The sequence below is a fragment of the Eubalaena glacialis genome, chromosome 16 (genome assembly GCF_028564815.1).
Source record: "Eubalaena glacialis isolate mEubGla1 chromosome 16, mEubGla1.1.hap2.+ XY, whole genome shotgun sequence".
Classification (NCBI taxonomy): domain Eukaryota; kingdom Metazoa; phylum Chordata; class Mammalia; order Artiodactyla; family Balaenidae; genus Eubalaena; species Eubalaena glacialis.
This window is the reverse complement of record NC_083731.1, coordinates 14,688,072-14,701,703: the sequence shown is the minus strand read 5'-3', so window position 1 is coordinate 14,701,703 and position 13,632 is coordinate 14,688,072. Positions and strand designations below refer to the sequence as shown.

The following is a 13,632-nucleotide window of genomic DNA, read 5'->3' as shown; positions in this document are numbered from 1 at the left end:
CAGTGTTCACTCTCTCTTACAGTTGTGCCCTTTCTCGACTGTTGGTGGCTTAGACTAAGGTGCTAGCAGTGGAAATGGTGAGATGGTGGGGTTTGGGGTGGATAACAAAGTGGAGCCAAGTGGACTGTGTGATGGATCGAACGTGGGATCTGAGGGAAGAGAGAGGAGTTGATACTGGTTTCTGGGTGTGGAGACTGACCATCTGGGTGAATGGGGAAGACGGAGGGAGAAGGGAAATGCAAGGGTTCTCTTTGGAGCCTGTCACCTTTGCGATGACCAACGTTTTTCATGGTGGACCTTGTTCTTCACTGGAGCTGCCCTTCCCACTCCTGTGTTGGGAGACCTTCGGTTTAGGGTTCCCTGGCCAAGATTTCATCAATGATAACACGGGGAGGTCCCACCAGGAGATGTAAACTTGGCCACTTGTTTATATCCTGGTCCAAGCTGGTTGTGGTCGCTGACTCCTTTGCTAGGAATGGCAGGATTAGACCTCAGAGAACCCAAGAGACATGCATCCCCTAGCTTCAGAGCTGGGGAATTGTCTTCTGTGCTCCATCCACCCCAGGTGTAAACCCTGTATTTTGTTCTAGAGCTTCTGATTATCAGTTGGCTTTAAATTCAACAAAAACACCAATAAATAATGTTCTTTCTCAAAACTTTGATTTTTGAGGCAATTTTTTTTCTTGCTTGCTTTAGAAATAAAGGCATACCTTTTTCTATTGCACTTCACAGATACTGATTTTTTTTTTTTTTTTTTAAACAAATTGAAGGTTTGTCACATCTCTGTGTGGAGCAAGTCTATCAGTGCCATTTTTCCAACAATATTGCTCACTCCATGTCTTTGTCACATTTTGGTAATTCTCACAGTATTTCAAACCTTTTCACCATCACTACATCTGTTATGGTGATCTGTGATCAGTGATCTTTGATGTCACTACTATGACTTGCTAAAGACTCTGATGATGGTTAGTATTTTTTAGCAATAAATTATTTTTAAATTAAGGTCTGTACATTGTTTTTTCCCACACATAATGCTATTGCACACCTGATAGGCTGCAGTATAGTGTAAACATAACTTCTGTATGCCCGGGAAATCAGGAAATTCATGTGACTCACTTTATTGTGATACTCACTTCACTCTGGTGTTCTGGAACTGAACCTGCAGTATCTCCGAGGGAAGCCTGTACCTCTTTCCTTTGTGGAAAGCAAGTGATTGTCTGTTAGAAAGCTTTGTTGTTTTTTTTTTTAAAGTAATGACAGATTCCAGAAACCCAATCCAGAATATCAAACTATACTCTCAGGGATTGGGCCTGTATTTTTTTTTTTTATCTTTATTGGAGTATAATTGCTTTACAATGGTGTGTTAGTTTCTGCTTTATAACAAAGTCAATCAGCTGTACATATACATATATCCCCATATCTCTTCCCTCTTGTGTCTCCCTCCCTCCCACCCTCCCTATCCCACCCCTCTAGGTGGTCACAAAGCACCAAGCTGAAATCTGTGTGCTATGCAGCTGCTTCCCACTAGCTATTGATTTTACATTTAGTAGTGTATATATGTCCATGCCACCCTCTCACTTTGTCCCAGCTTACCCTTCCCCCTCCCCGTGTCCTCAAGTCCATTCTCTAGTAGGTCTGCGTCTTTATTCCCATCCTGCCCCTAGGTTCTTCATAACCCTTTTTTTTTTTTTTTTAGATTCCATATATACGTTTTAGCATACAGTATTTGTTTTTCTCTTTCTGACTTACTTCACTCTGTATGACAGACTCTAGGTCCATCCACCTCACTACAAATAACTCAATTTCGTTTCTTTTTATGGCTGAGTAATATTCCACTGCATATATGTACCACATCTTCTTTATCCATTCATCTGTCGTTGGACATTTAGGTTGTTTCCATGTCCTGGCTATTGTAAATAGAGATGCAGTGAGCATTGGGGTACATGTGTCCTTTTGAGTTATGGTTTTCTCAGGGTATATGCCCAGTAGTGGGATTGCTGGGTCATATGGTAGTTCTATTTTTAGGTTTTTAAGGAACCTCCATACTGTTCTCCACAGTGTCTGTATCAATTTACATTCCCACCAACAGTGCAAGAGGGTTCCCTTTGCTCCACACCCTGTCCAGCGTTTATTGTTTGTAGATTTTTTGATGATGCCCATTCTGATTAGTGTGGGGTGATACCTCATTGTAGTTTTGATTTGCATTTCTCTAATAACTAGTGATGTTGAGCATCGTTTAATGTGCCCCTTGGCCATCTGTATGTCCTCCTTGGAGAGATATCTATTTAGGTCTTCCACCTATTTTTTGATTGGGTTGTTTGGTTTTTTTGATATTGAGCTCCATGAGCTGTTTGTATATTTAGGAGATTAAACCTTTGTCTGTTGCTTCGTTTACAAATATTTTCTCCCATTCTGAGGGTTGTCTTTTTGTCTTGTTTATGGTTTTTTGCTGTAAAAAAGCTTTTAAGTTTAATTAGGTCCTATTTGTTTTTTTTAAAATAAATTTATTTTTTATTATTTTTGGCTGCGTTGGGTCTTTCTTGCTGCACACAGGCTTTCTCTACTTGCAGCGAGCGGGGGCTACTCTTCGTTGCGGTGTGCGGGCTTCTCATTGCAGTGGCTTCTCTTGTGGCGGAGCACGGGTTCCAAGCATGCGGGCTTCAGTAGTTGTGGCACGCAGGCTCAGTAGTTGTGGCACGCGAGCTCTAGAGTGCAGGCTCAGTAGTTGTGGCACACGGGCTTAGCTGCTCCGCGGCATGTGAGATCTTCCCAGGCCAGGGCTCGAACCCGTGTCCCCTGCATTGGCAGGTGGATTCTTAACCACTGCACCACCAGGGAAGCCCTATTTGTTTTTATTTTCATTACTCTAGGAGGTGGGTCAAAAAAGATCTTGCTGTGCTTTATGTCAAAGAGTGTTTTTCATATGTTTTCCTCTAAGAGTTTTATACTGTCTGGTGTTACATTTAGGTCTTTAATCCATTTTGAGTTTATTTTTGTGTATGGTGTTAGGGAGTGTTCTAATTTCATTCTTTTACATGTAGCTGTCCAGTTTTCCCAGCACCACTTATTGAAGAGGCTGTCTTTTCTCCATTGTATACTCTTGCCTCCTTTGTCATAAATTAGGTGACCATATGTGCATGGGTTTATCTCTGGGCTTTCTATCCTGTACCATTGATCTATATTTCTGTTTTTGTGCAAGTACTATGATGTCTTGATTACTGTAACTTTGTAGTATAGTCTGAAGTCAGGGAGCCTGATTCTTCCAGCTCCGGTTTTCTTTCTCAAGATTGCTTAGGCTATTCGGAGTCTTCTGTGTTTCCATACAAATTGTAAAATTTTTTGTTCTAATTCTGTGAAGAATGCCATTGGTAATTTGATAGGGATTTCACTGAATCTGTAGATTGCTTTGGGTAGTATAGTCATTTTCACAACACTGATTCTTCCAATCCAAGAACATGGTATATTTCTCCATCTGTTTCTGTCATGTTTGATTTCTTTCATCAGTGTTTTATAGTTTTCTCAGTACAGGTCTTTTGCCTCCTTAGGTAGGTTTATTCCTAGGTATTTTATTCTTTTTGTTACGATGGTGAATGGGATTGTTTCCTTAATTTCTCTTTCTGATCTTTCGTTGTTAGTGTATAGGAATGCAAGAGATTTCTGTGCATTGATTTTGTATGCTTCAACCTTACCAGATACATTGATTAGTTCTTGTATCTTTCTGGTGACATCTTTAGGATTTTCTGTGTATAGCATCATGTCATCTGGAAACAGTGACAGTTTTACTTCTTCTTTTCCAATTTGTTCCTTTTATTTCTTTTTCTTCTCTGATTGCCGTGGCTGGGACTTCCAAAACTATGTTGAATAAGAGTGGCGAGAGTGGACATCCCTGTCTTCTTCCTGATCTTAGTGGAAATGCTTTCAGTTTTTCACCATTGAGAATGATGTTTGCTGTGGGTTTGTCATATATGGCCTTTATTATGTTGAAGTAGGTTCCCTCTATGCCCATTTTTTGGAGAGTTTTTATCATAAATGGGTGTTGAATTTTGTCAAAAGCTTTTTCTGCATCTGTCAAGATGATCATGTTTTTTTTTCCTTAATTTGTTAATATGGTGTAGCACATTGATTGATTTGCATATATTAAAGAATCCTTACACTCCTGGAACAAATCCCACTTGATCATGGTGTATGATACTTTTAATGTGTTGTTGGATTCTGTTTGCTGGTATTTTGTTGAGGATTTTTGCATCTATGTTCATCAGGGATATTGGTCTGTAATTTTCTTTTTTCTGTGATATCTTCATCTGGTTTTGGTATCAGGGTGATGGTGGCCTCATAGAACGAATTTGGGAGTGTTCCTCCCTCTGCAATTTTTTGGAAGAGTTTGTGCAGGATAGGTGTTAGTTCTTCTAAATGTTTGATAGAATTTGCCTGTGAAGCCGTCCGGTCCTGGACTTCTGTTTGTTGGAAGATTTTCAATTACAGTTTCAATTTCATTACTTGTGATAGGTCTGTTTATATTTTCTAATTATTCCTGGTTCAGTCTTGGAAAATTGTACCTTTGCAAGAATTTGTCCATTTCTTCTAGGTTGTCCATTATATTGGCATATAGTTGCTCGTAGTAGTCTCTTATGATCCTTTGTATTTCTGAGTTGTCAGTTGCAATTTCTCCTTTTTCGTTTCTAATTTTATTGATTTGCCCTCTCCCTTTTTTTCTTGATGAGTCTGGCTAAAGGTTTATCAGTTTTGTTTATCTTCTCAAAGAACCACCTCTTAGTTTTATTGATCTTTGCTATTGTTTCCTTCATTTCTTTTTCATTTATTTCTGCTCTGATCTTTATGATTTCTTTCCTTCTACTGACTTTGGGTTTTGTTTGTTCTTCTTTTTCTAGTTGCTTTACATGTAAGGTTAGATTGTTTATTTCACATTTTTCTAGTTTCTTGAGGTGAGATTGAATTGCTATAAACTTCCCTCTTAGACCTGCTTTTGCTGCATCCCATAGGTTTTGGGTCATTGTGTTTTCACTGTCATTTGTTTCTATGTATTTTTTTTTCTCCTTGATTTCTTCAGTGATCTCTTGGTTTTTTAGTACCACACTGTTTAGCCTCCATGTATTTGTGTTTTTTTATAGTTTTTTTTTTCCTGTAATTCATTTCTAATCTCATAGCGTTGTGGTCGCAAAAGATGCTTGATACGATTTCAATTTTCTTAAATTTTCTGAGGCTTGATTTGTGACCCAAGATGTCATCTATCCTGGAAAATGTTCCATGTGCACTTAAGAAGAAAGTGTATGCTGCCACTTTTGGGTGGAATGTCCTATAAATATCAATTAAATCTATCTGGTCAATTGTGTCATTTAAACCTTGTGTTTCCTTATTTATTTTGTTTGGATGATCTGTCCATTGATATAAGTGAGGTGTTAAAGTCCCCTACTATCATTGTGTTACTGTTGATTTCCCCTTTTATGGTTGTTAGCATTTCCCTTATGTATTGAGGTGCTCCCATGTTGGGTGCATAAATATTTACAGTTGTTACATCTTCTTCTTTGATTGATCCCTTGATCATTATGTAGTGTCCTTCCTTGTCTCTTGTAACAGTCTTTAAAGTCTATTTTATCTGATATGAGTGTTGCTACTCCAGCTTTCTTTTGATTTCCATGTGCATGGAATATTTTTTTCCATCCCCTCACTTTCAGTCTGTATGTGTCCCTAGGTCTTAAGTGGGTCTCTTGTAGACAGCACATATATGGGCCTTGTTTTTGTATCCATTCAGCCAGTCTGTGTCTTTTGGTTGAGGCATTTAATCCATTTACATTTAAGGTAATTATCGGTATGTATGTTCCTATTGTCATTTTCATAATTATTTTAGTTTTTTGTGTTTTTTTTTTGTCTCTGTGTGTCTTTTCCTTCTGTTTCCCGTCTAGAGGAGTTCCTTTAGCATTTGTTGTAAAGCTGGTTTGGTGGTGCTGAATTCTCTTAGCTTTTGCTTGTCTGTAAAGCTTTTGATTTCTTGGTCGAATCTGAATGAGATCCTTGCTGGGTAGAGTAATCTTGGTTGTAGGTTTTTCTCTTTCATCACTTTAAGTATATCCTGCCACTACCTTCTGGCTTGCAGAGTTCCTGCTGAAAAATAAGCTGATAACCTTATGGGGATTCCCTTGTATGTTATTTTTTGCTTTTCCCTTGCTGCTTTTAATATTTTTTCTTTGAACTTAATTTTTGTTTGTTTGATTAATTTGCATCTTGGTGTGTTTCTCCTATGGTTTATCCTGTATGGGACTCTCTGAGATTCCTGGGTGGCTATTTCCTTTCCCATATTAGGGACGTTTTCGACTATAATCTCTTCGAATATTTTCTGAGACCCTCTCTTTTTCTCTTCTGGGACCCCTACAATTCGAATATTAGTGCGTTTAGTGTTGTCCCAGAGGTCTCTGAGATTGTCTTCAATTCTTTTCATTCTTTTTTCTTTATTCTGCTCCTCAGCAGTTATTGCCACCATTCTGTCTTCCAGCTTACTTATTCGTTCTTCTGCCTCAGTTATTCTGCTATTGATTCCTTCTAGTGTATTTGTTTTTTATAAATTTATTTATTTATTTATTTATTTATTTATTTATTTATGGCTGTGTTGGATCTTCATTTCTGTGAGAGGGCTTTCTCTAGTTGCGGCGAGCGGGGGCCACTCTTCATCGCGGTGCGCGGGCCTCTCACTGTCGCGGCCTCTCTTGTTGCGTAGCACAGGCTCCAGACACGCAGGCTCAGCAGTTGTGGCTCACGGGCCCAGTTGCTCCGCGGCATGTGGGATCTTCCCAGACCAGGGCTCGAACCCGTGTCCCCTGCATTGGCAGGCAGATTCTCAACCACTGCGCCACCAGGGAAGACCCTAGTGGATTTTTTATTTCAGTTATTGTATTGTTCATCTCTGTTTGTTCTTTAGTTATTCTAGGTCTTTGTTAAACCTTTCTTGTATTTTCTCGATCTGTGCCTCCATTCTATTTCTGAGATTTTGGATCATCTTTACTATTATTACTCTGAATTCTTTTTCAGGTAGGTTGCCTATTTCCTCTTCATTTATTTGGTCTTGTAGGTTTTTACCCTGCTCCTTCATCTGTAACATATTTTTTTGTCATCTTTTTTTTTTTGATGGGTGGGACTGTGTTCCTGTCTTACTGGTTGTTTGGCCTGAGGCTTCCAGCACTGGAGTTTGTAGGCCAGTCGTTCGGGGGTTGCTCCCATCCCCAGAGTCTGGTAGGTGCCCTAGTTGTGGGGAGATGCGAACTCTGCATCCCCCTACTCCACCATCTTGACCACTTTTCTGCCCTTAGGAGACTCAATAAATGTTTCCAATTAAATGACATGGGACGGTATTAACTGCAGTACTAGATATTGAAGAACAGCCTGTGTCCTGTTTAGAGTTGCTGCATATTCTCTTAAGATACAGTTACTCTACATGAAGAACTAAGTACCACCTAACATCAGAACTATCTTTATAGCTATGCCATTTGGGCCAATTTTTTCAGATTTTTTCCCCTCTAAAACCATTATGCAAAGCCACTAATAAGTAGAAAGGCGGAGTTAAGACCCCCTTCCTCTCCCTTTTAATTTTCAACTAGGGACATATCAATGTGCACAAAAGGGCTGAACGGCACACAGCTGAAGAGAGAAAGAAAAAGCAGCAAAGAAAGATAACTTGTAAAAACAGATTCAGATCCTCGGCAGTTCAGATTGGGCTGTCCCCAGGTACTGTGTGGGCTGTGAGCATTAGAATTTGAAGCTCAATTTCATACTTGCTTCTTTAGTCTTAGTCAAAGAAAAAATTGGATTTCTAGGGATTTCTTCTGTGCAGAGAAATTCTGCTAATGCTGCTTATGTAGCAGCTCTTTTTGCCAGCCTTTCACTCTCAGAATAATAAACTACAATCAAAGCCAAGTTGAAGAAGCATCTTAACCTCTTAGACAAGGGATTCTGCCCCTCTTAGCAACTAACATAATCCAGGACCCTGTCGACTGAAAAAGAAAAAAAAAAAGCACAACCTGGAAGTTGAGAGTTATGTTTTATGTGGTGGACGTTGTGAAGACTTAGGGACAAAGCATCTCGTAATACTGAGAAATGGTTCGGAAGAGGCAAGGGGATGAGCCAGGATATGTAAGAGTTTTTGCAGCAAAAGACCAGGTAGTCAGAACATTAAAAGATTACTGTTAATCAAAGAAAACCAGACATCCCAAGTTAATGAATTTAGTGCTTTTCTATACATGGGAAGATGCAAAGTCTGGGCTCACTGAAATCATTCCTTTGATGTGCACCTCAGCTATCTGAGGCCAGTATCCTGTGTTTTTCTCATCCTGAGTCTCCTCAGGGTGCACTGTTGGGGGTGGCTGCACACATTCTGGCTCCATCCTGAGTTCCCTCCGGGCTTATTGTCGGGGCGGCTGTAATGTGGTGGCTTGATGGCTGCAACATCCTTTGTTCACTGCTTATGACAGGCAATTTTTTAGTTCACAACCCTAAAGAAATTCTGGAGGCATTTACTTTTTTCCCAAATACTACAGATTCTGTCAAACCAACTTAACAATTAATTTGCTGTCAGGTCACTGCCATCTGGTTTGTATGACATCAACCTGATTTTAGATAGAGTTTGATTTTCTTAAATCAAGAAATTTCCCAACTCTGTGTATCTGTATAAATAGCCCTTAAAGCTCAGAGTCTGAGAGCTAAAAGCACTAACTAATGATAACCACCCCAAATGCCCTTGGCAGAATATAAAATGCCAGACTGCTGAGTGCTCTACTTGATGCACTGGGGTGACCTAAATGGGGGGGAAATCCAAAAGGGAGGGGATATATGTATATGTATGGCTGATTCATTTTGCTGTGCAGTAGAAGCTAACACAACATTGTAAAGCAACTGTACTCCAATAAAAATTAATTTAAAGAAATCATAGTCTAAAACTCATTTTTCTTCCTTTCCTATAACATTATAGTAATAAAAGGTCAGGTTAGGCCTTTATCTGCCTAGTAAAACAAGTTAATCAAACCATTAAAACACCAGCCAGGCCTACCACCCAAACAGATTTTCTCTATTCTTCCCCTCCTGTTCCTTTACAAAATATTGTCTAAGTTATAATACTTTATTGTGAAACATTGTGTGCAATGGGTTTTTTTTCTGCTGATTAACAGGTTTTGGATTCAGGGAGACTGGAAGGATACGATAAGCCATATGATTTGCTGCAAGATAGAGATGGCCTATTTTACAAGATGGTGCAACAACTGGGCAAGCACGAGGCTGCTGCCCTCATTGAAACAGTAGAACAGGTAAGCCTGCTGCAGTGAGTTGTGATTGAAGTTCGTCTCCAGGATTTACTCTTCACACGATCTCCACCAGGGGTCTGGTGATAAGCACTCTGTGCCCTTTTCAATTATAAGCCTCCAGAGACAAAACTTCATGACTGGGTCTTAACAACACACTTCAAGTTGAAGGTGGGTCTGCTGAGCATCTGCAGAAGCGGTGAGGGTGGGGTGCAGGACGTGCACGTGCACATGTGCCTGAGAGATTTCGGATTGGACTTTCCACATGTTTGGACTCAGATTCCCATAGAGCACAGAACACGCATTTTGCAGACCCGCTACATTTCATTCTGATTGGTGCGCAGCACATTGTGATACGAGTGCTGTCAAGGAACATCCAGGAAGTTTGAGGGGAAAACATCTGGAATATTTCTGGCCTAGGGAGATCTACCAGGGCAAGGTGTAGGTCACTTCTGTTTTCTCACCTTCTAGGAGTAAAGAAAACTCCTACATGATACTGTCACTTTCTCCCTAATTCTTTGTTGTTTAGAATTAGGTCCGGTTGCCCCCCTATGCTTCCTCTACCTTCTAGAAGATGAAATTGTCATCAGGACAAATCAAGAATTCACAGTGTCCTAACACTGTAGTCTGAATGGTGCTTGAAGGTTTACAAAGTATTTTCACAGAGCTCAGATGTGTGAAAGCACTAAGCACTGTACATGGCATGAGAAAGGTGCTTGATGAGTAACATTTGGGTCACGTATCTTTCTAACAATGGTCAGGTGGTAGTATCTCCTACAGATGTGATAACTGAGGTCTGGTTTAAGGGTTAGCCATTGTCATGCAGCTGCCTGTAATTCTTTCTGGAACAAGGTGGGAGTGGGGTTGATGGAAGGATGGAGGGAGGGAGGGGAGGTCTGGTGTTCTTGCCCACTGAGATGCGTGGCTCAGGTGGGAAGAGGTTTCCAACTATATATGATAAGTCTTCCCATCAAAACTTTATCTCTGGGCATTAAATTATGGGTGCATTTTTCCTCATTTATACTTTTCTGCATTTCTGCATAAAATTACTTGTATAATATTTAATCCATCACTTAAAGAAAACATGTCCCAGTATCTAAGTACTTCTTTAGAAAGGTTTATCTAAAATGTAGCCTAAGTTCCCTCTGTCACTGTTTCATCTCATTCCTCCTCCTTAGAAATGAAGAGCGGTACCTTCCACTGTGCATAGAGTAGGAAATGGTCCAGGGTCACAGAGCTGGCTGAAGAACTGGCAGAGTTGGAGTTCATATCTAGGTTTAGGGATGATGAAGTCTGTGTTCTGAACTTTTCATAAGTACTTACATTGTAAGCAAACATACAGAAGCTGCCCTTGGAGCCCTATATTTTTTTATGCCTGAAATTCACAGAGCACTTTCATTTACTAGAGTGAGACCTTCCTTCTAAAGACCTGATAATAATTTGAGATTCCCTGTATAACCTAGTCACAAAATGGCCAGGAATCTCCCAAACCCTTTTGGTCTTTTGACCTTAGGCATTTCACATCAAAGAGAGATGTCCCCACCTGTGTGTCAAAGTCTTCATTTAAAAAGTCTCTTGTAAGATAATAGGGTTCAACATCCTCATTTTACAGGTGAGGAAACTAAGGCCCCTTAGAAGGAAGGTGGTCTTCTATATATAACTAGTGTTAAGCTAGTTTGCAGCAGATACACAATTAGAAATCTGTTCTTTCAGTATATGTTTTAAATCAACTGTAACAAATACAAAAGCAGGGATAGGTCATAGAATTAGAAATCTTGTGATTCCTGGTCTAGTAATCGTGCATATACTTAAACAATATCAGTGGTAAGTTACATTTGTGTAGTTCTTTATAATTTATTTTACATACTTCTCGCATGTATGATTGCACTTAATCCTCATCACGGTCCTTTTTTATCCCAGGTCGTGGATGAGGAGACTGGGTCCAGGGCTCACCTAAGGTCACAGAGCTGGTCCAGGGAGCGCAGGGGGTGAATTGGTGGGGGAGGCTGAGTTCCATCCTAGGTACTCTGCTCTGTGTCGAGCCTGAGAACGCTGCTCCTTTCGTGGTAGCCAAGGAGGGGCCAGTCACCCAAGTTCACAGGGTGGCAGAACATCACTCTTGGATTTCAGTCCTGCCACTGGCTCAGGTCACTTCTACAGAAAGACATAAAGAAATACGTATCTTGATTCCCATCCTAGTTGAATATCCTCTTGACATTATTTCTACATATGCTCAGTCCTCTTAGGAGAACAACCTATCAGATTGTCAACTTTTTAAACGTGCAAGCATCAGATATCAATGCGTTGTTCAGAGCTGTAACACGGAGGACTAGCCTAAGGCAACAAGCTTTTCACTCTAACAGAACAGAATTCATTCATTTGAAAAGAAAACATCTGGGGAGAGGTGCTTCCAAGTCACGTTTTCTTGACCACATAGTTGCTTCTCTGAAAACGTTGGTGCAGGCAAGCTGAATCACTGTCTGATTGACCCTTTTAGATGATCCATGAAATCGTAGAGAAAGTACTTTTTAGATACATAAAGCTGAATGATGCGTTAGTTTGCTAGGGCTGCCATACAAGGACCACGTAATATGCGACTTAAACAATAGACATTTATTTCCTCACAGCTCTGGAGGTTGGAAGTCTGAAGTTAAAGTGTTGGTAGGGTTGTTTTCCTCTGAGGCCTCTCTCCTTGGCTTGGAGATGCTGTCTTCTCTCTGTGTCTTTGCATGGTCATCCCTCTGTGTGCCTGTGTCCTAATCTCTTTTTATAAGGACACCAGTCAGATTAGGGCCCACCTATATGACTTCATTTTAACTTACCTCTTTAAAGATCCTGTCTCTAAATACAGTCACGTTCTGAGGTACTGGGGGTTAGGACTTCAACATATAAAATAGAAGGTGACAGGACTCAGCCCATAACAAAGGATGAATGCCTGTCATTCATTTTCTTCTGTGATGAAGCAGACATGATTGAGGTTCTTTGGAAGTTTCTTTGTTCCCAGTGTGTAACAGAGGTGTCATTCTATCTCTCATGAAATCACTAGATACAACCCAAAAGTTATGAAATCCTAATATCCTAGGAGCCTGGACCAGTTTGAATAGGTGCAGGAGGCACTTAGCAGCCATGTGGCCTTGTGTCCCCCAAGGTCTCTGAGCCTCAGGGTCCTCACCTGTATGCAGTGCAGGGATTACAGCGCTGCCCGGCTTCTTCACACTTATTACAGGGATCAGATGAGATAGCAGATGCCTAAGTGCTTTGAGAATATAGAGCGTTTTACAGTATAAAATGGGATCATTTTTTAAAAGGCTATAAATTAAACCCTTCCCTCCCAATAAAAATAAAAAAATGCATCCACAGTTCTTTTAAGTAGCTTTAGAGACTCTAAATAATTCAAATGTATTATTTTTAATAATCAGTTTTTAAACAAATGATACATCTAATGCTGCAAAATTCAAAAACTTTACTTTTTTTTTAATCTTTGTACATTTTTTATTTCATACATTTGTCATGTTTAAGAGAATTTGGCATATTACAATAGTGAGTACAATTTAAAATATCTAGTTACTAATTTACACTTGTGATCTTAAGATGAAAAGTATAAAAATATTTTATCACAACTTATACACTATGAGTCTACATTATTAGAGTTGGGTTTTTTTATCTTTATTGGAGTATAATTGCTTTACAATGTTGTGTTTTCTGCTGTATAACAAAGTGAATCAGCTATATGTATACATATATCCCCATATCCCCTTCCTCTTGCATCTCCCTATCCCACCCCTCTATGTGGTCACAAAGCACCGAGCTGATCTCCCCGTGCAATGCAGCTGCTTCCCACTAGCTAGCTATTTTACATTTGGTAGTGTATATATGTCCATGCCACTCTTACTTCGTCCCAGCTTACCCTTCCCCCTCCCCATGTCCTCAAGTCCATTCTCTACATCTGTGTCTTTATTCCTGTCCTGCCCCTAGGTTCATCAGAACCACTTTTTTTTTTTAGATTCCATTTTTATGTAAAAACTTTACTTTTTTAAATAGGTTTTTTAAATTTATGAATAAGTCACTCTGCGACTCCTGTCATCACACAGCTCCTCCCCCAGCACAATTGTTGACTGTTCTGTTGACATGTTCTGTGCATCAGTAAGAACTTGTGCATATGTGGCCTTCCTTGTTTTTAAGCGCAAATGATAGCTGTTCCTTGCTTTTTTCATTTAATATTATATCTCAGATTATATTCATATAGTTACCTCATTCTTTTTAATGGCTACATAGTATTTATGCTCTCTCCATTCCCTACTCCTCATTTTCCCTTCTAATGAACTGTTACAGT

At 39.8% G+C, this 13,632-nt stretch overlaps 1 protein-coding gene across 1 annotated transcript in view; it reads left to right on the top strand.

Annotated features, from left to right (window-relative positions):
* Window positions 1-13,632, top strand: part of LOC133076335 (ATP-binding cassette sub-family C member 4-like) — a 214,026-nt gene that overhangs the window by 187,962 nt on the left and 12,432 nt on the right. The window contains 1 exon segment of the mRNA XM_061170908.1: window positions 9,171-9,305. Coding sequence (XP_061026891.1) covers window positions 9,171-9,305 — 135 coding nt within the window.